At 42.3% G+C, this 26,746-nt stretch overlaps 1 protein-coding gene across 1 annotated transcript in view; it reads left to right on the forward strand.

Moving 5' to 3' along the window:
• The window catches only part of RSF1 (remodeling and spacing factor 1), a 56,867-nt gene extending 30,901 nt beyond the window's left edge, over positions 1-25,966 (forward strand). Inside the window, exons 6-16 of the mRNA XM_072326976.1 lie at positions 610-2,333; positions 4,214-4,411; positions 5,052-5,156; positions 6,454-6,533; positions 9,931-9,985; positions 11,053-11,162; positions 13,624-13,691; positions 14,659-14,866; positions 15,746-15,969; positions 17,483-17,674; positions 18,959-25,966. Coding sequence (XP_072183077.1) covers positions 610-2,333; positions 4,214-4,411; positions 5,052-5,156; positions 6,454-6,533; positions 9,931-9,985; positions 11,053-11,162; positions 13,624-13,691; positions 14,659-14,866; positions 15,746-15,969; positions 17,483-17,674; positions 18,959-19,521 — 3,527 coding nt within the window. The 3' untranslated portion in view covers positions 19,522-25,966. The remainder of the gene's footprint in view (positions 1-609; positions 2,334-4,213; positions 4,412-5,051; positions 5,157-6,453; positions 6,534-9,930; positions 9,986-11,052; positions 11,163-13,623; positions 13,692-14,658; positions 14,867-15,745; positions 15,970-17,482; positions 17,675-18,958) is intronic.
• The last annotated feature ends 780 nt before the right edge of the window (positions 25,967-26,746 follow it).

Below are 26,746 nucleotides of genomic sequence, written 5' to 3' on the forward strand. Positions count from 1 at the left end.
GTACCAAGAGGGAACTGATCCATGTGAGTACTAGAAGAGCTTTGGGTCTCCTGGGCAGCCTGACATAGTGGCAGCCCTGCCCATGGCAGGGGGTTGGAACTCTGTGATCTTTACGGTCCCTTCCAACTTAAGCCATCCTATGATTTGGTGTGTGGGATTTGACTTGAAGAACGTGGGATCTTACAGCATGGTCTGGTTTGTGAAAAGGAAAATCAGACACTCAAGTGAGATTTCTTGAAAGCTGATGCTCTTTGCACGCTGTGCTCAGGTTTTCTGTATCTGTTCTTTGAAGGTATTGTGTTACATCTGAAGAGGAAGATGAGGTGTATAAAGGAAGATAAGTATAGAAGTCCACCAAAAGCTTCTGAAATTTAGATTTATCTTGGTGTGCAATTAAGCCAAAAGGTGATTCTGTAGCTAAAAACTGGCAACCTCCTTGTTTAATGACAGCTTTAGACAAGCCAGACTCCTAATAAATCCAGGAGAGAATATTTATTTGCAGGGGGCTTTGGGTTGTTGATGTTTTAGATACACCTTCGTTTTGATGGATGCTGTTTGTAATCCTATAGGTCCCCTGGTTGTTTCATCGTTGTTTTTCTCTGTCAACAGAAAACCAATTAAAAATCAAAGAAGAAAAAGATGAGGTGGAGGAACAGTCAAAGGAATTGGAAAGTCTTCCTCTTCCTGTGGTCAAAGAGGATGAAAACATGACAAAAATAGAGAAGGCTGAAGAAAAAGAAATTATTAAATTGCCAGTAATAGTAAAGTTAGAGAAGCCTTCGGAGTACAACGAAGAGAAACAAACTGTCAAGGAAGAAAGTGACTCCTTTAAAGAAAATGTCAAGCCTGTTAAAGCAGAGGCGAAGGAAAACAAAATAGAACCAAAGGACTTAAAAGAAGTAAAAAGTTCGACTGACAAAATAGCGGTTCATGAGCCCGAGAGGTTAGAATTTTGTGTTAATGTCAAAACGCCCCAGGAAATTGTGGAGAAATCTGTAGAAGAAAGTGAGAAACTTAAAAATGACCAGCAGGCAAAAATACCTCTTAAAAAACGAGAGATCAAGCTGACGGATGATTATGACAGTCCTATAAAGGGGTCCCTGTGTAAATGTGTGACTCCAACAAAGGATGTCTTGAAGGAAGAGGGGAAACCAGAAGAGGAAACATTTAAGAGAGTCCCTACAATTACTGCTTTATGTCCTGATGGGAAAGTGCTGGTAAACGGAGAGGTTAGCAGTGAAAAAATAACTCCAAGTGTCATACAAAATAATAGGTCGGAGCACAATGTCAGTGCGAAGGAAGACAGCAGCTCATTAAAAGAGAAAAACGGTAAAAGTGGGGAAAAGGTATCAGACTCCCTAAATTCTGTTAGTAAGATCGTAAAAGCGTGCGAGGTTGAGAAAAATGCAGTAACCGTGGTGAAAGAACTAGGGGCTGTGGTCTCTGAGGTTTCCAATCAGAAAGTGCCTTTAAAGGAGGAATCTAGTCCTGTGGAAAAAGAGAACCTTGACAGTCCGCCTACTGAAATGGTAGTGGAAGAATCTTCAAACTCTGAAGACTGTGCCAAAAAACCCGAAGAGAAACTAGCTACGATAATCAAAAAGGACAGACTGCCGCCACCCAAAGAATGTGTAGAGAAGCTGGAGAAGCCCACAGACACATCTGCTCCTGCAGAACTGCCCAAGCCTGCGCCATCTGAGGAAGAGACCTTGAAAAGCAGAAGTGAGCCCGAGGAGAAACCTGATTCTCCCAAAGCTGCCGAGACACCCCCTCCATCTTCTTCTCCTGTTACTTTAGAGAAGTCTATTTTGGAAACAGAGGGTTCTGATGCTAAACCTGCTCTCCCTGAGGAAAGCCAAATAGAAGAAAAATCCAGCCCTGAAAAACCAGAGGAAGAGCCTGAAGCTGCCAAGCCAGAGCCAGAGGGATTAGATGATGCCCATGCGTCCAATCTAGAGAACTCCTCCGAGAGTAAAAAGGATTCCCCAACACCTAAAAGCAAATTTAAGTATAAACTAGTTTCTGAAGGAGAAAGCTGCACAACAGATAATAAGGAAATAACTTCTGAAAGACAGAAAGAAGGGATTAAATTAACTATCCGGATCTCCAGTAGGAAGAGAAAGGCAGAAACACCCCCAGAAGACGTCACTGCCGGCCGCACGTTAAGGAGATCCCCGAGAATATCTAAGCCTACCCCAAAAGTCGTGGAGACTCGGGATCAGAAATCTGACAAAAAAAGACCTGAAGAGGAAGAGGAGAAAACTGCACATAAGCAGGAAAGAAAAGAAGACACGAAAAAACAAGAGAAGGAGTCCAATTCTAAGGTTAACAAGGTAATATGCTTTTACCGTTTGGGGCTGCCACTGTCTTTCCTAATAGGAGTATATGCATTTACAGAAGAATATTAAGGATTAATTCCCTTTGGAGCTAGATTTGCAGTCTGGTTAGTGGACTCAGCCACATTAAAACCACCCCCTAAGTTTGAGAATGAGCATAAGCAAAGAAACAAATATTACAGCTTCATATGTATGGGACACACAATTTGCTCTGGGTGGAGGGGTCTTTTTTGTGATGAACTTGTGATTATGGAGCATGCAAGGTAAAAATAATACAGAAGTTAAATGTGCATCTGTATAGTGCTTGTAAATTAATGTAATTATAAACAACTTTATTCATTTGACTTCCTTATGTTTCTGGATGTGCAATGCCAAAGAAAAACAAGGAGGAAATAGCAGGCTGTGTTTTTAAGTGCGCTCTTTTCTATCGACTTGGAATCCTGTTCACTTTTCACTACTGTGCATTTCCTCATTGGTCGTGTAGTTTTACCAACGCTCTCACATATTCAGCAAGTTCTGAATCACCTTCATAAACAGACAGTTTTACTGAATGTTTTGTATTGGTTTTCTTTTTGAAAAGGGTCTTTAAAAACAGATTGGAAATAACGATGGCATATGACGAAGCCTCAAATTCAATCAGTTCTCTTGTGGATTTAAAGTACAGTTTTCTACTATGGTTTAGTGAATAATGACATCACTGAAGAGACAGAAGTTAATGATAAGAACCTGAAATGAAATTTTCCCATGTCGTGTTGCTGTGGCTTGAGTGTGTCCTGCAGAATATTTTGTACATTTTGGTTTATTTAACTGGTTCAGATCAGCAATTAACCTCGTCATAAATGTAAGCTGTTTTCAGCTGAAAAACCTAGGAAGGGTATTTACCTTTTTCAGTGTCTTGGGGGGTAAAAAATATTTGTGAGAAATTGAATTTTTGGTGTATTATTGCGATGTTAAAATATCCTGGTTGTAGGGTGTAGTTTTAACTCATACAAAATGAGATTCTGAGTTGTAATTGAATTCTCTTTTTCATCCAAAATATATCTTAAACAAATCTCTGATAAAACTTAACACTTCGTGTAGTAGATAAGAGAAGTCATTTTTCCATTCTTTAGCATAAATAAATGTCCTGATTAGTCACTGGTAAGACATGTGATTATTTTATTAAGGTGGAAATGATATAAAGGGGTGAATGCCCTTTTCAGTTAGCATCTAATGAATCAGTTTTTTACTTAAGAAAAAGAATGGAGAAGGATAAATGTGAAAGCAGACTGTGCCCTTAAATGGTGCACTGGTTTTCTTTCAGAATACTGTGCCTGTCATAGAAGAGAGCTTTGAAAACACTGGAATTAATGTACTTGTTAGAGTGTAAACATGCTTCCTAAAGCGAAGTTAAACAGATTTAGTGTATGTTAGGGATATGATTTAGCTGAGAAGTATCGGTGATGGTTGGACTGGATGATCTTTTAGGTCTTTTCCAACCTTGATAATTCTGTGATTCTATGTTAAAAAGGAAAAGAAAGCCAACCGTATATATACATCTATTCAGTTGGGATTGAGGAGAACTATCATAAAAAAATGTGAAATGTGGGATTTACCACATTCACAAACAAGGTTACTTTTTCACAGTGGAAGGGTCTCAGTCACCGATCTGTCTTTTTGGCTTGAAATCTGATTTGAACATTTCTCTCTGCAGGTAGGTAGGTAGTTTTCTCCCTTTAGTATCCTTTTGAACCTCAGGGCTCATTGAAGGTGTCTATTCTCTTGTGAGCTGTTCTGATTGAGATGAATCACTTTGCTGTAGAGACAAGTGTCTTGTAGGATCTGGGAAGAAACTGTAAGTTTCCTTTGTGTTTTCTCTTTGAAATGGTATCACTCAGAGAAGCAAAGTTCGGTGGACGGGTACACGAACACGTGGCAGGTGGAAATACTCAAGCAACGAAGACAGTGAAGACTCAGAGAGTGAAAAAAACTCTGATGACGAGGAGGAAGAGGAAGAAGAGGAGGAAGAAGAAGCCGCACCTGCTGACGATGATGAGCCATGCAAGAAGTGTGGCCTTCCCAACCACCCTGAGCTGGTAGGCTTTGGGGGAAAGCTTCTTTTGAGTGATTTGGGCGGTTCTGGTAGGTCAGAGGAGTGCCTGAAGGTACACCATTCTTTGGGGCTGTGTGTAGAAGCCCAACAAGCTTTCAGCACTTCTGATGTTTATGGTCCTGGTTCATCAGCAGTACATACTGTCATAGATTCCTCTGATTTAGGTCAGAAATCGGAATGTGGACCCTTGAGTCCACAAAATGAGCATATTCTCAGATGTGTGGAAGATATCCCTCATGTGGATGTGAATGCGCAGAGAAAACAGTTCCCACTACATCTTGTCCAGATGTAGTTTTCTACTTGGTCCAGGGTCTGGAAAGTATTACAGGATTTCACAGTACATGTACTCAGTCTGTGTAATCCAGTAGTGCTGAGCTGCCTGAGAGTACAACACAAGATGAGATCTGGTGCTAAAGTGGAAAACTGTGATACATAAACTTGCTTATAAAAACCACCCCTGGCCTTGGAAACATCCAGTGATAAGTGATACAGGATTTTTTTTTGGTTTTGGCACAGTCCTGAGTATTTATGAAGTGCTTCTGTGTTGGCAGGGAAAACAGTTCTGGAGCTTGTTCCACATTGCGAATGCCAAAAGATATTCATGATTTGTTTTGTTTCAACAGATTTTGTTATGTGACTCCTGTGACAGTGGATACCATACAGCTTGCCTTCGTCCTCCTTTGATGATAATCCCTGATGGAGAATGGTTCTGCCCACCTTGCCAGCACGTATGGTTCCTATTCCACTTCACTTTCAGCGTTGTGGTTGTGGTGATTTGTTGGGAGTTTTAACAGTTTCTTTCTTTCATCTTATTTTTTTCTGTTACAAAGTTGTGATGCATTGTAGGTGATCTTTCCCCTTAGCCATTAGTAAAACTGCTTTATGAGGTGGTTTTCCTTTCCCCTTCTTTCTTGTGTTAGTGATGAGTACTGCATCTTGCTGGTTTTTTCTTATATTTGTTAAACAACGTCAAGAATAACATAGTATTAAGAGTATGATACCATAATTTTTCCCAAAGAAGCATCATATTGTCATCCAGGAGGGGGAAGCATAGAATCGTAGAATTTCCCAAGTTGGAAGGGAGCCTTAAGAATCACATCCATCAAGGAATAATGAGGAACCAAAGCAAGCAGCTGTTTCTGAAGTACTGTTCCACCTTCAGAGACATTTTGCTCAGAAGCTGGTGGAAAAAGCTGCCATTTCTGGTTAGCATCGCCTAGAAAACCCATTGTTTTCCTTGCTGAGTAACAGACAAGTATGAGCAACTTAAAAATGCTGTGCGTATGTCTGGTTTAATTTTAAGCATATCTAAATAGAGGAATTGCAGTGGTGATGCTCGGAAGGGTAAACCAGAGAGAGTGCAGTGCTGTTCCTGTTAAATGAATGGGGAACTGTCCTATGCACGTCTGCCTGAAGATCTCTGATCTTCCTTTCCTTTAGAAAAATCCTATGTCAAAATGGCTGTTGCTCTACAAACTGCCTGCCTTGAGCACGGCGTGACATGGCTGCATTGTGCATTGATTTTCAGTCGTCTTCTGAGAAGTAGTTTGGGTTAAGTAGCCATGATCTTGAATCACAAGAATGTTTTCTTCCTTAAATGGTTCCATATTGCTGCTTGCAGTTCAGGCATCTCCTTGTTTGGTTGCTGTTTAGTAATTTACAATGTGAAAAACAACAGATTTGTGAAAGTGTGATGATCATCCTTGGAAATAGTGTGATGAGGGCATGGACATGAAACAAGGCACAGCTTGTCCATAAGAAGTCATTGTTACACGTGGCTCCTGGATCATTGAATGGCGTTCTAAGATGTGGAATATTGGGTTAAAAATGGTGCTGGAGCGTGCCTATACCTTTCAGCTGTGGTGTCCATAGACTCACATCTCTCCAGAGGTTAAGATAAATACCAGATAGCCCTGTTAACAAAGCTTTGTGTTACGTGTGTTGATATGTATAGAAATAGTGCATGAAGTATCTGAACAGGAGATGGAAACAGAAAGAAATTAATGCTGTGTTTCATTCCCTTAGAAATTGCTCTGTGAGAAATTAGAAGAACAACTACAAGATCTGGATGTCGTCTTAAAAAAGAAGGAGCGTGCAGAACGCAGGTACTGCTGCATGGTTGTGTTCACAGCTAACTGTGACTGTACATGCATTCAGGGAAACTGGAGACCGGGGACATTGCAAGCCCAGTTTTGTCTTCACATTGATTAGTGGTTATTGGTGCTGCAGTGCTGGGAGGGGCTGTAAGAGGGGTGAAAAAGTCCAATAGTTAGAAAAGATAGATAAATAAATTTGCGTTGAACTTGGGTCAGGGTGTCAGGAGGTGATTTTGGCTTTCCCATAGCTGTACTCAAATGGTTTTCAGCACTGGTTCGGCTGCATGTTATTAATACTGTCATCCACGTGTAAATATCCTGCTGACAGCAAGGTTATCCCCTGCCTTTGGTATAAAGGTAATCTAGATTAATGTGGTTTCTGAGTCTTGTTGCTTTAGATTCTGTTAGACTTTACCTGTTTTGCAAGATGATGCAATTGCTGTAATGCATCTGAGTCACAGCTTTGGCTGACATTTTGCATTCACTCCAGCCATTTCCAAAAGCTCATTGCAAATGAGTCTGCTGTGTTTGTGGGCAGCATCCTTACTGCTTGGAACATCTTATCTGCAGTTTTCAGATCTGGGAAAGAGGGATGTGAAACAGAGTTTGTGTAACATACAGCTTGTTAGAATGTACATTGAGCGCTCTGCAACATTTAAAGGCATCATCTATAAGCATTATTAAACACAACTTTGCATGAATTATATCTTAAAAGGCAAAATTCTCCTGAAGATGAGACCCCTTTAAATACAGTAATTGGGCAGGTTTGTGTTTGTAACATGACACTGACACCACACGGGATGCAGTGGTTTGGTGCTCGGGGGAGCGGAGCAGCATCCATGTTTGTGTTCAGCCTCTGTCAGTCCTCCTGTTTGTGATTGCTGTTGTAGCAGCAACAGTGATAGTGGGCAGATCAGGTACCAGCTGTTCTCAGCTTCCGCTCAGTGTGGATCTAGCTCACACTATAGTAAAATTACCCTTGGTTTGCCAATGAGTGAATTTGTAGCTGTGGGAACAAAGCAATTAGCTGTTTTTGTGAGTGAGCTGAACTTACGCACAGCCTCCATCTGTGCAGGAATGTGGGACACAGAAGAACTGTGTCTGCTGCTCTGTTTAATGCTGGGAAGTGAACAATATTTTTGGTCCTGCTTCGGTAAATACTGGCAACCATTACTTGGAATGCAGTTGTTTTCCATTCTGCCATAATTCTTTGAAATCAGTGGCATTACATGGGAATATGGCTTTCTAATGTTAAAGGAGAGCACACAGTCAATACAGTAGCAGTCTTTGGTGTCTGAAACAGATGCTTCACAACCATTTTGCAATCTGATCCTCATTCCAAATTAACCTGATGTTTTCTGTTGTGCACCATGAAAGGTTTCCTTTCAAAAGAGAGAAGTGAGTTTGGGATATGAAGATTTTTGTGACGTAGTAATGGGAGTATCAAAGTTTTTCAACCCGATGGTGGTATGATTTAGTAAACTGTCATGTGGGAAGGCTGAAGAGAGCAAGAATTGTGGTGCTAGAGGAGATGATAGCCTGTTCTGTTTTATCGCTGTGTAAATTGCAGTTGGTTGATTGGGGCATAGGAACACCTTAATGTTCCTGTAAGGTCACGGGACCTCTTGCCTGTTTTGCTGGGAAGGAGAACATCTGTCTCATCATAGGCACTCAAACTCAACAGCTTCTTGGTGTTGTTATCAGATTCGGTGTTGGTTTTTGAACTGGTGACACCGTTGTGCTTGTGCAGTTATTCCCAACCTATCAGGAATCTGATTGAATATCGAAGTCATACCCTTCTTTTTTCTCCTGTTGCTGAATTTGAGGTGCTGCTGCAGCAGCCTGGCTGGATTTCAGGTGTCTACACTTAAACTCCTGTAGTCATGTGCTGTGACAAGCCAGTAGTGGGTATCAGAGCTGTTTGGATGCCACTTTTAATCTTGCTAGAGATTCTCAGACTTCATCATAGAAAATCCCACTGGGGATTCTCTACTTGCAGGCCACGTCATGCAGAGCTCTTCCATTCATGAACTCCTAACTTCCCCATAGCAATGCTTTCTAGGTTCTTACAGTATGTGTTTGTAACTAGTTGGGGCTCATCAGCATCCCACAGTTCCAAACCTGTTGGTTAAGATCTGTACACTGTTGGTTAGTGTTACTGAACTATTAGTGCGTACCTAAGCTGGGGGAGGCAAAGCAGGTCTCAGAACCTTCATGGATCATGTTTAAAAACAGCTGAATTTTTCTCATCCCTCCCATCTCTTCGTGTTTTGCATTAAAAGAAATGAGAAATGGAAAAGACCATCAGAGACATTCACTGCGTATTAAAATGTTTTTATTTCTAGTTCCTTTCTGATTTTAGGAGTTGTATTCCTTGCCTTAAGATGCTACTTAGCTGCATTTTTAGAACATAGTGAGTTTGCGAAGGGTAGAATTTCCTCCTCATCCAACCAGTCTCATGGTGCTCAGGGTGGACAAAGACTATGTCTTTTGCTCTGTCACTTGGGAGATCTGATTTTAGGAGGCACAGACAATTACTTTAATAGAAAACCAGTATTTTCTATTCAGATACAATACAGAGTTGTCAAGGTTTATGGTCTTTTTGGCCTTAAAATAACCTAAAATCCATTTGTACTCTCTGTCAGTATTATTTTAGGAACTAGATACGTTCATTTTATTTAATACAAAAATATGGTGCTCGATGCTTTCAGCATGTAGTTCTCCAGAAGGTTGTTGCATAAAAATGTATAGTGCAGAAGGCTAGTCAGAAAACTACTTTAAAATTGACTTAGATTCTTCCCAAACTAATCAAAGTATTGGAAACTCATTTGCACAAAATGATGCACATTTGAAGTAGAGGTACGGGGTCACAGCAGCAGCAGAGGCCAGGAGCCAGACATGGCAGTTCAGATGACAGTGGATGCTTGCTAAGCTAAGCTTGCTGCTATTGCCTGAACTCACTTTTACTTTGATTGAATCCTGTTACCTGCTGTGGACCATAAGGGCAGCCTACTTTTCCTTACAGTAGTTTTTACTATATTTGGGCACTGTTCTCTCTCCTGGTTCTCTGGACCAGATGTCCCTGCTTCTTCCTTAGCTATTCCTGCACTCCAGTAATTCCTATCAGCTTAGTCATAGGATGTCTTCATTATCCTGCAGGCTGTTCTCTTGTCCACACATCCTTCAGCCACTGTGCATCCTCAGACCCCACTGTTTGTGAGAACTCCTTGGGAATCATGTTATTCATACAGGAAAATGTAATCACATGGGATTTAGTATGTAATTCCAACAGTAATAACTTCTCAATTGGTTGCATCCTCCTGGGATGGTTGTGGTGCTGCTTGCAGTGTTATTTTGGATATCCGCAGTCTTTCTATGAGCTTATTTTCTTTTTTCTCTCCTAAAGAAAAGAGCGACTGGTGTACGTGGGTATCAGCATTGAGAACATCATTCCACCGCAGGTGAGTTAATGTGTCTGTGTGGTGTTATTCTTTTATTATCTACTCTTCTCAAGGAAGGAGGTTCTGAACGGTGTGTTGGAAGGGCTGGGAGTATCTTGAAATGAAAGATCAATGTAGATGTAGGACAGAAACAATTCCAGGGCCTTCCTTTTAGTCTGTACTTTATTTTAGTGGGGAGGAGGAGGTTTAAGTTCCTCCATCAGTGAAGAATCTCAGAATCAACTTCCCCCATTAAAATTGGGATGTCAGTACAATCCATTGCCATTCTGTGAGTTCTGAGGGTAGGATTCCGTTTCATTAACTCTGGTATCTATGTGTGAGGCAGTGTCACAGCCTTCCTTTAGAAGCGATGGAGGGAGATGAGTGTTTCCTGCCTTTTGACCGGGGTGGGAGGTAGTACCTATTAAAAGCATAGGTCCCTATGAGCATCCCTCCCACAAATTGACATTGAAGTTACGTTTGAAAAACTTATCAAAAAACTTATCAGATATTCCTGTGTGGTTTCACTTTATATAAAGGAAAAAATAAATCTTTATGTTCGTGTGGAGATTGTTCATTTCTCAAATATATTTCCAAGTGAATTTCTGCATGTTGTAGCCTTCATCCAAAATTGTGTCATCTCTTCTTCCATGAGAGTTTAAAACAAAACTACTCTTTAGGTATAGACTTTCCACTGTAATAAAGCCAGCTTTTTTCCCTCTGTCTCTAGACAGCAGATAAATGGTAGCAGATACCGCAGACTTGCAAGAGACTCTCTGGCTGGGAGTCTGAAACTCAACCAAGGGACAGAGCAAAGCCGGCTCCTGCACAAGCCACCGGTGCTGTTGGCTATATGGGTCAGAGAACAGTGTGGTGGCACAGGGGCAGAGTCACTATACGCATAGACTTTCCTGATCAGTTTGTTCAGCTTGCTGCTTTTACAGGTGCTGAGAGCATCGCCTGGCTGCTGTAGCATTAACACAGTGGTACAGCGGAACCTCTGCCTTTGAGCCATGTGTTATTGTGTGGTGTGAGAAATCTGGAGGGAGTGAAGAGAACTTCGTAACACTTCTGTCTTATGTCGACAGGAGCCGGAAATCCCTGAAGGTCAAGAAGAAAAAAAGAAAGATTCCAAAAAGCACAAATCAAAGCTGCTTGAAAGGAGGTCTACTAGAACCCGAAAATGCATAAGCTACAGGTAGGCAGCTTGTTTAAACAGCCTATAAAGCAAAAACAAAGTATACCATCATTCTCCTTCTCAGTCAACCTCCTGCTTCTCTCTTGCACACTTCTACATTTAAGAGAGAGGCCAAATTCAAGTGTCTGTGTTGTTTCCTCTGCATGCCGGTTATGCTGGATGTTTGTGAAACGGAGGTGCTTATTACTTTGTATATTGAAAACTGGATGCATAAGAAATTAAAACACGTGTGTGGTACTTTGTTCAGCAATGCTGGAGAAGAAAAACGGTAAAGTAAGTTAAAGCAAATGGATTCTACTCCTGCTTTCTGTTGGAAGGGAAAACTCTTGCTTCTGTCTAAAGGCCTGAAGTTCCCATCTCTTTTTACTCTTTGGGGACTGGTGAAGAGCACTGCTGCCTGAGAGCTTGTGTTTTTTTGTCCCACTGCATTAAGGGTATAAGGAGTCTTGCCTGTCCCACAGTGCTTGTTCTTTGTAGACCCTTACCATACTAAATGAGAATGTTACAACTTCCACAGCTTTACAGCAGTGGTAAAACTCAGTCTGGTTGTGCCACTGAGATGTGACCTTTGTGTTGGGTTTGCAGCCTGCTCAGCAAACTCATGCTGACCTCACTTAGCTGTTGAGTTTCTGTAACTTTTAAAGTTAACAGTGGAAGCCACACTAACAAAAATGTCATTTCTGGCTTGTGGAATTAAGTATTTGTATAAGGAGCACGATGCCAGGGGCACAATTAGATAAGATTTGCTGCTATCTCCAGGACACATGGTATAGAGAAGCAATAACTGTTGTTGGAAATAATGTTTCCTGTAATGTTGCTCCTGAAAATCAGTCTTTGATAGGAAATGACAGTCTGTCTCACAGACTGCATCACGCACATAACTTTAAGCTGGTGAAAGTATTGCACATGTCAGTGTGTCACTTCAAATCTGTATGTCTGCAGTGAAGTCCTATTAGTGTCAGTGAGAACGGTGCGCGCTTTCCTTCCGAGGGGGAAAATAAATGCTAAATGTCTCATTCTGCTTACAGACAAATCTGTATTGTGTAGCATTCTTGTTCTCTGAAGACAGGTTAGTTTCTTTTCTTGTTGCCTGTGCTTTCCTTTTGTGAGGTTAGCTAAAACCTGCTTTCTGAATAAAGCAGCAGCAGCAATGATGTGCCATTATGGCTAATTGACAAGCAGTTGTCAGCCCACGTTGGATTTCAGGTTGTGACTTGAGAGCATTAAGTGATTTCTCTCATTTTAAAGGGTTTTCTTAGCGCTCTAGAGGGAGAATAGTGTTTGAGTAATATGGGACAAGTCTTACTGATGGAGTAACTTCAGAGTTACTTCCTTACTGTGTAAAGCTGCCTTAAATGTGACGTACAGTTCTCGGGATATACAGAAAGAGCAGCAATCAGTCACCTGTTTTATAACCCAACAGGCTGCTGTTGGGTTATAGAGTAATACCAGATCTGTTCTTGTCTTCTGCTGGAAGTTACAATGGAGGACAGAGATAGACGTACCTGTAATCTTTCTTTACTGACTGGCAAGCCAAATCTTTGGTGAAAGTATTGTCTCACACACAGTCAATTCTATTATAAAAACAGAGAAACAAGTAGAAGAAAATAGTCTAAACAAAATGTTTCCTACAAAGGTAACACAAGTTGTACTTTTTGCATGTAATTCCTCAAGGTGGAGTTTGGGTAATGCAGATAACAGTCCCTCATTACAAACTGCAGTTCCTAACTGCAGAAACCATCTAAAGAATCCATCTTCTGTGTAGGACTGGCTCCTTTCTCCTCCTTTTGCTGTTCCCCTTCAATGAGCCACTCCATGAGCAGGGATTGAGGCAGGCTTACAAAAGCAAATTGCTTCCCTTTTCCTATTTCGTTATGTAATGTTACCTTATGGTTTATTTGCATGTCACTCCGATGAGCTCTGTACAGTACGTTCAGCTTAGAGTGCTGCCTGTCTGCAAGGTGTAATTAATGCGAGCAGAAGTGAAGCTACGTGAAACAAATTCTCAAGGCAAATTTCGACAGGGTGAATAATTATCCCTTGGCTTTAATAGGTGCTTTCGAGGAAGCCTGCTTTGCAAATTGGCAGTGTGTATGTCATCCCTATAGAAGGTGTGAAGGAACTGCTTATGTTTTGTGTGAAAAGTGCCACCGATACCACTGCAAATCATTTTCACATTATATATCGTTAAATTCAGCGATGCGTCATGTAAAACAAACCTGCCTTTCTGTTCGTGTAACTCAGTACCAAGAGGTCAGGCAGTGATAAACACTTTGCTTGCAAATAGGAATAATAAACTGATCTTTTAGAAAATGTCTGTTTTCTCATGTATCTGCCCCTTTCTCTGGGTCACTTTGTCATTTATGCAGCCCCTTACCTATGCAGTGTGGTTGGTTACAGCAGTTTCGGATTTGTTTCTGTAACGTCATATAAAATCATAAATGAAAACTGTTGCTTTTAGGTTTGATGAATTTGATGAGGCAATTGACGAGGCAATTGAAGATGACATCAAGGAAGCGGATGGAGGAGGTATGTTTCTCATTTTTGTTCTTCATTCCAGTGGTGGTACGAAGATTGAGAATTTATTTTGGTATGACAGGCAATGAATGGAGTCCTCTCACTCACACAGTGCAATCTGCAATTCTGATTATCGCTCTTTTACACTCACACTAAGTAATTTCCCTTGGAAATGACCATGCCAAGCTGCCAGAAGATGCCAAAAAAGCATTTGGTGTTGATAGTTAAATTCAACTTGTACATGTTTTACTGCATGAATGCAGTAAATAATCATGACAGGACATTTTGTAGATTAATTCACCATGTTTTGAATTTGAGAGTGGCAGCTGGCACCACTGACATCCGACACCTGTAGGTTTTGGGTTCGGAAATGGGTCCACATTTGGACCCTTTGAAGGCTGGGTCTACAAATACAGTCTTGAAATGTTAATGCAGACCTGTGAGCACTTCTCAGCTGTACATGAGTGAAGTGCAGTTTCGCTTCTTGCTGCTTGGGAACAAAAGAGAAACCTTCCAAAGTACCTGAGACTGATGAATCTGTGCTTCTGCGTCACCTTAGCTTGTGTAGAGAGAACTGCTGTGAAACTTAATCCCTTCCTTATATGGCTTCTGGCATCTCTATACAGACAGCTGTTTTCAGAAGGCCAGCGGATGTACGCAGGCAATCTGAAACTTAAGTGTCTGTGGGTGTGTTATACAAGATATTAATAAATATAACTTAAATCCTCAACAAACACTGTCATTGGGGGATGATGGGCTTTGTGGTTAAGTAGCAAAATGCCATCGTTTACCTTCTGTCTTTTGTGTTGGGGGGACCACAACTGGGGCTGTGTCTGTCAGGAATAAGACTTCAGACAGCATCAAAAAATTGTTCTGTTATGGAAAATTATCTGAAGCAAGAGGCATGAAAGAGAATTACAAGCAAAGTTAAGCAAAAATAATCTTGTTCTTATTTTCCTCTTTCTGTCATTGAATTCAGGCATTGGCAGAGGCAAAGACATGTCTAACATCACAGGGCATCGTGGAAAAGACATTTCCACAATCCTAGAGGAAGAAAGGAAAGAAAACAAGCGACCCCAAAGGGCTGCTGCAGCACGACGCAAGAAACGACGGCGACTAAACGACCTGGATAGTGACAGTAATCTGGATGAGGAAGAGAGCGAGGATGAGTTTAAGATCAGTGATGGGTAGGTCTCCAGTTTATCTTCTACCACGACTCACTGCCTGCTTTGGGTTTCTGTGACTCTGCAGTGCCCCTAAAATGGTTGTTGGGAGAATGTGTCCGAATCTGGAACAACTACTGCACAGTGCCAGCAAAAATACTCCTGGTTGAGTTTAATTGAGTTGTGTTGGAGAAAAACTACTTCAGATCCACATGCTGTAGTCACCCAACCTCCATTTTAAGCAACACCTTAACAAAGGTGTAGCTAAAATGAGGCGGATTGTTCTTCTGAAAATAGGTCCTGTTCCGCGGGATCTTTGTTTGGCCTGGTTGCCATTTAGAAATCAGAAAAGTAAAATTTCTTCATTACTTCAACATACAAACCTCAGCATTTGGGTTCTGGAATCAACTCTTGCCTTTTGCTTTCTAAAAGATAAGGTTTGAACACAGCCAAAGAAGAGGGTTACAGTGCAGAGAACTGAGTGAACAGAGTGTCATGTGAAGCTGTAGAGACCAAATGAAATTATTTTTCCCTGGAATTTCTTATCTTTCAGCCTGGGAAATACATTATGTTAAAAAATAATGATAATTTTAGATTTTCGTTAAGCCTCAATGAAGAAACTTAGTTGAGCTTTTCACAGAATCACAGAATGTGATGTAATGTTTACTGTGTCATCTGTGTAATGTCATGCATTGTAAAGCTGTCTTCCAAGAGAGAACAGAAACTCCATGTCAGTGATGGCAGTTTGCTCACTCTGGATCTGTAGTACACATCCTTTCTATCAGATCTGTGCAGCTATGTTAAGCACCTTGCTTTGTGTGTATTTCTTGCTCATGAAGTGGAGGTTGTGTTTCGATCCTTTGTTTCAGAGCTCTCTGTTGTCTGTGGTCTCTCTCTGAACAGATCTCAGGATGAGTTTGTTATATCAGAGGAAAATCTGGACGAAAGTGAAGATGATCCACCATCAAACGAGGACAGCGATTCCGAGTTCTGTGCCCGCATATCCAGGCGGCACCTCGCCAGGCCCATGAGGCAAAGCAGGCGGTTACGGAGGAAAACAGTCAAGAAAAAATACTCTGAAGACGATGAAGAGGAAGATTCTGAGGACAATTCAAGCAGAGAATCTGGTGAGTATAAGTGGTCTTGTTAATGTATGGAATATTTTGTGCTGGAGGGAGGAAGAGTGGAAGTCTCCGTTTTGTGTCATGACAGGGACACCACTGGTTTTGGCTCCTTTGGTCAAGTGAATGTCATCTTTGGTTCCTGTCCGTAAAGCTATTTGCTGCTTGTTCTGCTGTGGGTGTTCTAAAGGAAACTGTTGCCGAGCAGCAGGTTCTTGGCGTTTAAAATAAGTCTCTATTTAAATGTGTGCTCCCGTTGTGTCGTGTCCTTCGTGAGCAGTTTCAGCTCTCCTGTACGTGTCTGTTTGGAACATGACTGCAGGGAATACAAAGGATGGAGGCAAAAATATTCTTCCCTATATGTGCTTAAAGACCTCTTGGATAACTTTGCAAAAGCTTCTTCCAAAAGGTGTAGATCACCTGATTCCTTCAGCTGCCATCAGTTTTGTATGGCATTCAGTTGTACAGAGCGTGGTTACCTTTTCAATGGTAGAGGAAACACTGAATGCAGCGTAGTTTTCTTTTGCAGCAGTGTTGGTTGGTAGAGCCTTGCCCCACTGATTCCAGCATAATTCTATATGGCTGTTGCTGTCCTCAAGATCTTGTCTGAGCTCTGAGTTAAAGAAGTAACGTTCCCTGTGAGCGGCTTTGTTTTCAGTCTCCAGAGACAGGAGTTTTTTCTGAAGGCAGTGTTTTGTTGCCTGCCTGTGACCCTTTCTGTAACATTTTAGGAGGTAAAGAGGATTGCTGCTTTGATCTGTCACTGGTGTCAGTAAGTTAAGAACAGTATGTGTTGCATATAGAAGTGTGCTGTGACCTCAGGATGATCACTCTGGCGCAGCTCAGTGAAAAAGCAGCAGAAGTTGACTCAGAGCTGACGTTAACTGTTGAAAATGTAAATACATCCAATTCTTAAAGCCAATAGGTGCGGTAGTCCAGTGCAGGAAGAACTGAGAGTGATGGTAAGTTTCTTCTCCATAGTTTCTGCTGTAAGTGAACTTCTGAGCCTAGATTTGCTGTAAATGATTTAATACTCCAAAGTCAGATCTTAACTGGATTCTCGTTTTGTTGTTTCTGTTCATCTGTGTGTTCTGAGAGTAATTTGAGTGGAATGCAATGCATTTAAATTGAAGAAAAATAAAAGAAGGGGCTTCCCAGTGGAAGTGGTAATGTATGCGTCATTGATTCGGGTTGCTTCAACCGTCAGGAATTGCAGAGGAAGCATCTTTGGCACCAGTAGATATGAGGGAACAAAAACACGTGAAGAAAACCTGCTCTGGGGGAGTTGGATGGAGGAAGATTTGAGAGAAGGTTATTTAAAAGCAAGCAATTCGCTGCTGGCAGTGAAAGGGAGAACTGATGTGTGAGCCTGGGGTAGGTCAGGCTAATGAGGTGTGATGGCTGAGACTCTCCTCTGCTGGAAATGTGCCTGGTTTTATCTACGCTGGTCTGAAGCTAAGCTAAATAGTGCAGTTTTGTCTCAATGGAATAACAGACACGGCTGTTTTCTTCTGTACAGAGAGTGGTGATTACACAGATTACAGTGATGATGATTACCTGGAAACCAGGAGGAGAAGATCAAGAAGGAATCAGAAGAGGCAAGTTAACTACAAGGAGGATTCAGAAAGCGATGGCTCTCAGAAAAGTGTCCGATACGGAAAGGAGTTAAGAAGAGTTCATAAACGCAGGCTCTCCACTTCAGATAGCGAAGGTAAAATACACAGTCTGATTTGATGGAGCTGGTTTCTTTGCTGCATTAGCCTAAGGAGAAAAGTGCATATAATTCAGAGATGCCCAGAAAATTTTCTTTGTGGAGTTCCTTGATGTTTCTCAGAAGCTGTTTCCTTGTGAAGCAGCCCACAGGTACTGTGTGATGTGCTGTTATGATTACTTTTCAGTCACTGTCCCTGCTCTGGCCTCACAGGTCTGACTTGACTGTGTCTGGCAATGAGTGGTGGCATTTCACAGCTATAATTAATGCCACTGTTTTGCCACTTCTCTGGTTAGGAGGCCACAAAGCCTTCTCCATGAATACTCAAAGATTATTTTTGCCTTCTGGTGCCCTGATTGTTTTTGTGTAGGTCGGTATGCTGCCCTACCTTCCTTTGTGGTCATTCAGCCTTTTCCAGTCCCTATGCAGTCTCTTGTTTGAAGGTGCTGCAATCAGTGCAGGTGTGTATGATGTTACAGAAAACCTGCTCGCAGTAATGCCAGTCACTCCATGAGCCACCAATGTGTATTTAGATACAAAATTAACTCGTGCAAACAGCCACTGGCTTTGGGTCCTTTTAATTCTGATGCCCAGCTCATGAGAACCGTCTGTTTGGTGCTGAGATGTGCTGAGCTTTACAGGTTGCAGTGGGTGCCAGGGCACCTTTAGGTAAGTTTTGGAAGTGCTGGCCTGAGTCTGTAGAGTGTTACAAGATGCTCTTCCATGAATGGAAGCAAGTATGTAATGCAGCCATATGGTATCTTGAAAACGTGACCTCATTCTTCAATATACAGTCTGTTCTCAGAAATAGGATATATAGGCTGCCTGCTCATGACTTGCTATATGGTGGCAGACTTTTTCCTTGCTTACTGCACTTGTGACTTTAAACAGTGCCTGATTGATGGTGTCTTTTGTACATGAAAACCCACTTCTTCAGGCATTCTTGGTACTGGCTTTTTAGTACCATTTAGTACCATTCAAGTAGTTTCCTACGGTTTCAGTCTAAAAAGTATGTAGCAGTTACTGGAAATGTAAGTACACTGAAAATACCAGAATACCAACAGATAGCTGGACTTTGCTGTTTGAGCAGCTTCTTTAGAATGTGAGAAGTATGCAAGCGTGTTGACGTGGTTGGGAGACTTAGGAGGGAGACTGAAATGTGTGTGCTGAGAGACAGAGAGAGAGATGGCGTTTTGATGAGTGTAAATCGTTAAAAAATAGGAGTGTAACTATTTTGCACGCACTCACATTTGCTAACGGCTTTAAGTCTGCTGCTTATTCCAGAGAGCTACGCGTCCAAGAACTCCGAAGATGATGATTCCACAAAAGAGTCGAAGCGACTGATTCGAAAACGTCGGCGAAGTACGGACGACTACTCTGAGGAAGGAGAGGATGAGGAAGATGAAGAGAGGCCTGTCCGCAAACGGCTCAACAGAATTGAAACAGACGACGAAGATAACTGCGAAAATGCGAACGAGGAGGCAGAAAACCCTGCAAATAAGCTGCCAGCGCCACAGGCTCCTCCAGACATCAAGAAGCACTGCTACCGGATAGAGAGTGACGACGAAGATGACTTTGATAACGTAGGGAAAGTAGAGAGCCCTTTGGACTACAGCCTGGTGGACTTGCCTTCCACCAACGGACAGAGCCCAGGTAAAACCATTGAGAACTTGATTGGCAAACCTAGTGAGAAGACCCAAGCCCCCAAGGACAGCACAGCCAGCGCCAGCCTGGCGCCCAACGGGACGGGGAGCGGGCAGGAAGCGGTAGGGCCAGAGGAAGATGAAGATGAACTTTTGAGAGTGACTGACCTTGTTGATTACGTCTGTAACAGTGAACAGTTATAAGACTTCCGTTTTTGTGCTAATTTATTCCACGGTAGCTCATACCAGCGGGCCAGTTATTAAAAGCTGTTTTATTTTTCCTAGAAAATTCTCCACTACAGTATCACTTTTTAGAAGCAAGAATTTCACCAGTCCTGCAGTCTTTCTGTGAAGTGACCAGTTTTGAACTTTGAAGAAGAATTGCTGTAAATTCCCCTCTCTTTACCCCCCTTTCTCCTTCCAAGTCCACGGTCCTGGGTAATTTCACTCACAAAAAACCTTATCACAACAAGAGATTTGTATATTTTTGGCTTTATATTTCCTGAGTGCATACAAATTTGTGGAAATGGGTGGCCTAAGAAAGCATTCCAAATCGGTCAGGGCCCAAACCGGAATTTGGGGTGGGTTTGGCTCAAGGGGTGGGCGGGGTGCAGAAGCACTTGTGCTTTAGCTTTTTCATATGAGATATATATTATATTTAAATGTTCACAACTTAGATTACAACTTAACAGACAGTCTCCAATTTAACGTCTGTACTGTCGCATTTTGTGAGTTGTAGGTTAACATGCCATAGCTCATTAGTAATCACCTTCATGGAAGCAGTTTCATTTTAATATCGGAGGCAAACAGAATTACTAGAGGCCAAGAAGGTACCATAAACAAGAACTCTACTATCCATTATGACTTGCAGACTTTCCTAATAAACATCCTTTAAAGTGTTTGTACAGTAAAGTGTACTGTAATGAAGTTTTTGACAGTTGAAACATGCTAGCGATGAATTCACAAAGCTATCTCATGCGTAGTTCATCAGATGGTCTTCTGTGCACGGTGTCCAGTGGGAGGACGCAGTGATGTGAAGTTGGTCTGTAAACGGGATGGCATCTAGACGTGCTGCAAACTCATACAGACAAAAGAATCCTGCAGTAGCTGCCTGGCCACTTGGGTTCCACCTTCTGTCGGAGTATCCGAATGGAACGTGTCTGTACAAACTGCACTGACCGCCGAATTACAGCGCATCGAAGGATTGAGGGATTTTCCAATAAGCCGTGACTGGTCCATTCATGTCCTTAGTATCTACTTCAAATTGAAGTAAACAAATGGAACAGTTTTCCTTTTGGAGGTTTTCTGTTTGGGGTTTGTGTGTGTTTTTGTTTTGATTTTACTTATCTGCCTGGATGTATTAGCAGGTTTTGAATGTAGTGTTGGCCTTTGGCCATTAGAGTTTTCTTAAAATACATTTTAATAATTGTCCCGTGACCAAAACTGATTTCAAGAAGGCAGTATTTCTGAGAGGAAACGCTCGGCTCCAAGACGTCCCATCGACTTTGGAGAGGGCCCGAAGTGATGTGTGCCATCATTAAAACAAATGGAGACTACAGACAAAACCAACAAACGTGGGCACGTAAGAAAGAGCAGAGCTGATATTCGCTTTGGGTAGCGTTGAGTTTTCTCTTCATTTGGAATTAAGATGCAGGCTGTAGCGTTTGTCTGTGTTGTAGCACACGGACAGCTGAAAAAGATCTGCCAAACGTTGAAATCCAAAAAGGTCACCTCTGTTACTCCTTTTGCTCTGAGATTTGGATTTTTGACTGGTGTTGATGTCCATTGCCGGCAATGGATGCACCAAAACTGCTGCTGCCACTGAGGAGTGAGTTCTCCTTTCCTGCCCCACCTGATACCCTTTCATTGTGTTGTATTTACTAGTCAGTCATGAAGCACTTCTGTTTTCTTCTACTAAAACCGGCATTAGGCCTTTACTAAATACCTCTCTAGAAAACCTAGATCCAAAAATACCTACTTCTGGCCTGGCAAGTCTTGGTTTTGTTTCCCCCACCTCTCTCCACGAGTTCTATCAGAACCACTCCGTGACTGTTACTCGATTGGGTTCTAGCATTGCACATCCAAAACTAGAATCGTCACAGCTGCAAGGATAGAACTCGTTCATTATCTGCTGTGCTAAGCAAGCTTGCGATTAAGAAAAAAGCAGAAATCATGCTCTTTCTAAATGAGAATCAAACGCCATTAAATATCTTCCCACCTTATCAATGTTAACTGCTAACAGATTTCACGAGCGGGTATTAAAACAGGGTTTAGAATGTTCTTAAAAGCGTGTGTAGCATTTTAGCTACCACACTGTTTTACTTTGCCTGGGTGATGCATAAATGTAGTGCTTCTACATTTCTAATACACTCGTGTTTTGAAACAAGCAAGAACATTTGGCTTCCCCTTTCTAATGTTAATAATTGCTAAGCGTTTTTAATATTTGCAGTGCAAACTGTCTTGATTCCCATGCAGCAACACTGTGCAACAAGTGACTTCTCATTTATGTTGGCAGTGCCATCATCTGTTTTTTGCTGCCAGATGGAGCCTTTTCCTGTCTGATCAGTGCTGTAGAAAACGTTCTTGCTTGTAGACAGCCCCAAATGCTGGAGATGTAGTGGGTGAGTGATTGTGAATGTAGGAAAATACAAAGCAGTTAAAATAGTGAATACACCAACCAGGAAGAAATTGAGCACTGTGTTCAGGAGTGAAATAGAAGACCAGAAAGCAGGAGCGGAGCATTGAGTTTTATGTCAAGAGCATCAAGTTTAACTGATGTAGACAGACGGGTTGTTACTTTCTGTTGGTCAGTTTTACAGAACAATTCTCTGCCTTCTCACGAGTCACCTCCGATAGCTGGGATGGCTTCATCCCTTGGATCCCAAGGTCCCGATTTAGACCAGTGGGAATATTGTGCAAGGAAAATCTACCTAGATGTTCTACAGAGCCCAGGATTTTACAGCTTCCATTTTCTCTCCCGTCTAAGGCTTCCAGCATTGTTGGAAATGTTAATCTGTTTGGAAAGATGTTTTCAGACACAAGGCCAGCTGGCTGCTACATGGGGCTCATGTTGTTGTGTCATCTGTATGTGATCCCAGAGTGGGAATGTCCTCCAGGTGTTGTGGTGTCCTCAGCAGCTCTACTGTATGCATCATGAGATCCGAAGTCACGTGCCTTTGACCGCTCATCTTCAGGTGTGGCTTTGGGCTGACAGAAATTCCGGGTGTGTAAGGAGCAGAATGCATTTGGCCAGGGGTTTATCACACGATGGACTGAATGGAAGCAGCAGAATAGAACACCTGTTGGCTGAGCACGGAGGCAGTTTATGTGGCCATCTCCTGCTCTTTGCACACAGGTTGACACCAAAAGCTGTGTCTTGTTTAACTGCAGATCCTTCGGAGTGTAACTGATGAGGAAGAAAGTGAACTGATTTCTGTGGGCTGTGTGAGTCTTCAGAAGCGCTGGAGGAGGGAAGGAACTATAAACTGAGTTGGGGAATGGATGTTTTTGGGTGCCACAAAGATAAAGGATTGTCTCTTTGCCATGAGCATGAGTGATGTGCCAAGTACGGCCGCTCTGTACTATGGAATGCAGAGCATTAATCCAACCAGAAAGGTGGGAATTAAGAAACTTTCAGCAAGTTGTTTCAGATTACTTATTTTCACCTATATATATATATAAAATTGAAAAGTAAATGAGGAATTTTGGTGGCAAGGGGTTTGTATCATCTAATTCAAAATGGCAACGTGTAGGCCTTGAGAATTGGATTGGGTACGTGTGCACTGAATGCTATCCACAGGCTTGTGTTCAGCATCCAACGTGCAGCGTGCACCCTAGATACGTATTTGCATTTGCTTTCAGTTCACTGGGTATATAAATTCTTCTCATGTATAAATATATGTAAAAATATCAAACAACTTCAAATTGTACCTCTCTGGAAAACAAAATGTTGAACGTGGTGGGGAAATCTCCAGCAATCCATGCAAAAGGAGCACAGCTCTGCAACTCTTCCAGAGTTTAAACAGTCTATGGGAGCTTGTAGGACTGCAGTCTGAAATGAGGATGTGTGGGATGAAGCCCACGTTTCCTGGGATCTTACTTTTCCTCCTCCCCTTCTAGAACGAGTGGGCTTGGGGCCGTATCCCTTCATAAGTCAGAAGACAGAAACTGAACAAAGCCAACAGAAACAGTACTTATTATCCAGCATATACTGAAGTAATTACAGTTCTCAGTGACCACTTTGTGATGCTGTGGAGTTGGGGACCTCGCGGAACACTTTGGCTCCAGAAATACTTATCCCCTGAAGCTGGGCACGCAGCAGTCGGGGTGCTGAGGATTACTGGTCCCTTCTGAAAACGTGCATCACTTACCAAGCTCTTATTTTAGGCTAGGTGTAACTCCATGAGGTAGTTCCATAGGGCAAAAGCGTGTGCTTGGGAGTTGTTTGTCCCAATGCTTCGGAATAATTTAACTTATTTTGTATATTGCAGAAGATGTATATTGCTTAGTATGACACTTAAAAATGTGTACAGCTTCTGGGGGAAAGAATAGGACACTCTTAAGTAGATGAGACGTTTTTATAGTTGAGGATGTGGTGTAAAGGCCCCGGGTATAACTGCGATTAAAAGCAAGTCCTACAGCTTGGGTTTTTGACTATCGTTTTGTAAATGCTGGGCACCCCACAGCTGAGCTTGTGATCAGGAGAGGGGATGATCCAGCAGTTAGAGAGGACACGTGCTTAATGAAGGCAGGTGTGTCTGCAAGTAGATCTACTATTGCTACATATAACCCCAAAGGTTACTAAGGAAAACTGAAAGGTAGAGTTGCTCTATTCCTTCAGTTGGTTTACTTTGTGCACTTGGCAGCACTTTGTGTATAGTCAGTCTCACTGGTTCCCCAGGTGCAGACCGAGTTGGTTTCTCCTGCTGTCGGAATGCTCTTTCCACAGACAGGAGATGGGGAGTGGGTGGAGGGAAGCGGAGTAGGAAAATGTGGATGCAAGCCCATGCAGTTTGCAAGATGGGTCTTGGACAGGCCTAAAAACTGCTTCTGATTTGCCCTTTAAAGACTGTATTTCAAATGGAAGGTCTCCATGTGAGAGAATCATCTTGACACCCTCCTTTTCTCATCGTGACCTTCAGAGCAACAGGAAAAGCTGTTCACAGTCTCCTTCCTTGAGGGAGCGGTTCCACCAGCACAGCATGGGCATGGAGAAGGTTGGGATCAGTCCGTAGAGTACTGTGACAATGTTTGCCTTTGGGGACGTTGGTTGGAGCCCACCCAGGTTCCTTTGTTCCTCTTTTTATGTCCCACGGGACTAAACTGATTAGTGATACTTAGAATTAGTCTGTCAGAACTTGTCTTAAATGATAAAGTCCTTCTTCTAAAATTTACAATAGGCCTCGTTACCAGTGCGCCATTTATTAGTTAAAAGTCCTTAACAGATACTAATCTGCTACTCAAGTTAGTGGTAGAAAAGGAAATCAAACCATAGAGCAATAAACCTTGTTTAGTTTTTCATTTCATACTCATCATACGGTCTCTAAAATCTTGTACAGTATCTGATTCCTATGCTATACTCATTAACATGGTACTCCTCCCCCTAACCTGCATGAAAACAGTTTGTTTTTCATGCCAGTCAGGCTGCTCGTGGCCAGCCCTGCTTCATAGATTTGCAGCAGCCATGAGATGGCATTCAACTGATTCAAGCGCTTAATGTCACCGTTGTCAGTATGCACGACGGTGCATTCAGATAGGTGCAGAGTTTTAGGCAGATGCTAGACAAGCACTGGGTGCATTCACTGTCCCAAACAGCACAGACCAGGTAATTGCTAGCAGAATGGCTGCCCTCCGATTTCTGTGACAATTAGATCGAAACTGCCGGATAGGTTAAAATCCCAGATATGTGTACACGAAATACAGTCTTGTCTTACCCCTGTGTGCTGTCTGTATCTCCACAAAGAAATCTGGAGCTCCTTAACATCAGTCTCGTTCACAGTTGGCCTCGTTTTTCTTTTCCTTCTCCAGACATCCCGCAAGCCGAGCTCTTTGCAGAGCTTAACCCGTGCATTTCCGAGTCCCGAACCTTGATTTTTAAATCCCTTCCATTGTGACTTGCTACAATACGAAAGGGAAAGGAGCGAGGGGACGCACACTGTGTGTGTGGGAGGTGGGGAGAGAGACGCTGAAAAAACTGGAATTGTCATTGTTGCACATAAATTGGGTGGTGCTTTCACTGTCCTTCCCCCCCCCTCGCCAGCAATACCGCGCGCATGTGAACCACGACGCATTAAAACCTTTGCAAATGGAAGTCACGGTGGCCTCAGTGCTCAAAGGGTTAACTGCAGTTTACTAACAGCTCGTGTTTTTAGATTTGCAGTACACAACTGTTTAAATACTGTATTCCTTGTAAATGAAGTAAAAAAAGAAACAAACAAATGTTAAGGCTGGTGCCAATATTTTTGTTAATGAATTGTTCAGCGTTGTCTCACTACAGTCTGGTCAGAACTCTTTGTGTATAAGCTGGGCCTGAAGCCATTTTATAGCTTGTAGGCCTAATTGTGTAACTTTTCTTTCATAATGTTTTTTTTTTTTTGTTATAATATCTACTGTCATTTCTTTCATATAAATATGACATGTAAATTGTCATAATAAAAACAAAAACAAAAACCTGAAATAACCTGATGTACGACGTATAATGTGTGTTGAAGCAACGAGTGCTCTTCAATGGCGGTCACCCATCCAGGAGGGATTTCTGTCACCATGCGCACCAAGAAATGCCCGCTGTGTTTTTCCAACAGCGGCTCAATGGGAATGGAGAATTCACATTTGGCATTCATTTGGTTAAAATGGAGTTTTCCTCTCCTTGACCGGCTCTGACAACCAGGAAGACCTGATGGAATTATTTCTGCAGTTGTTCATGATTTTTAACGCATGTTTTGCTTTTAACATTTGGCTTCAGGGTGATGTTGCAGCCAGTTGACCAAAGCCAGGAATGAGAATGGAATTGAGCCCACAACGTTTTTTACTTGCATTATTATCAGGGAGAGAAGCGTGAGCCGGGCAAAGCGTGATTCCTCTCAGCATTGACCATGGAAGGCTGTAGATCCTTTTTCTTTTCCCAGTTCCTGTAATGACGAGAGCTCCAAATGAAATGCCATAATTTTACATTGATTCCTGTCAGATTCAAGACTTCCCTTCCCTTCCCTTCCCTACCCTACCTTATCTACCCTACCCTACCCTATCTACCCTTCCCTTCCCTCCCGTTCCCTCCCCTTCCCTTCCCTACCCTCCCTACCCTACCCTTCCCTTCCCTTCCCTGCCCTGCCCTGCCCTGCCCTTCCCTTCCCTACCCTACCCTGCCCTTCCCTACCCTCCCTACCCTACCCTACCCTACCCTACCCTTCCCTACCCTTCCCTTCCCTTCCCT

Source organism: Excalfactoria chinensis, chromosome 1, assembly GCF_039878825.1.
Source record: "Excalfactoria chinensis isolate bCotChi1 chromosome 1, bCotChi1.hap2, whole genome shotgun sequence".
NCBI lineage: Eukaryota > Metazoa > Chordata > Aves > Galliformes > Phasianidae > Excalfactoria > Excalfactoria chinensis.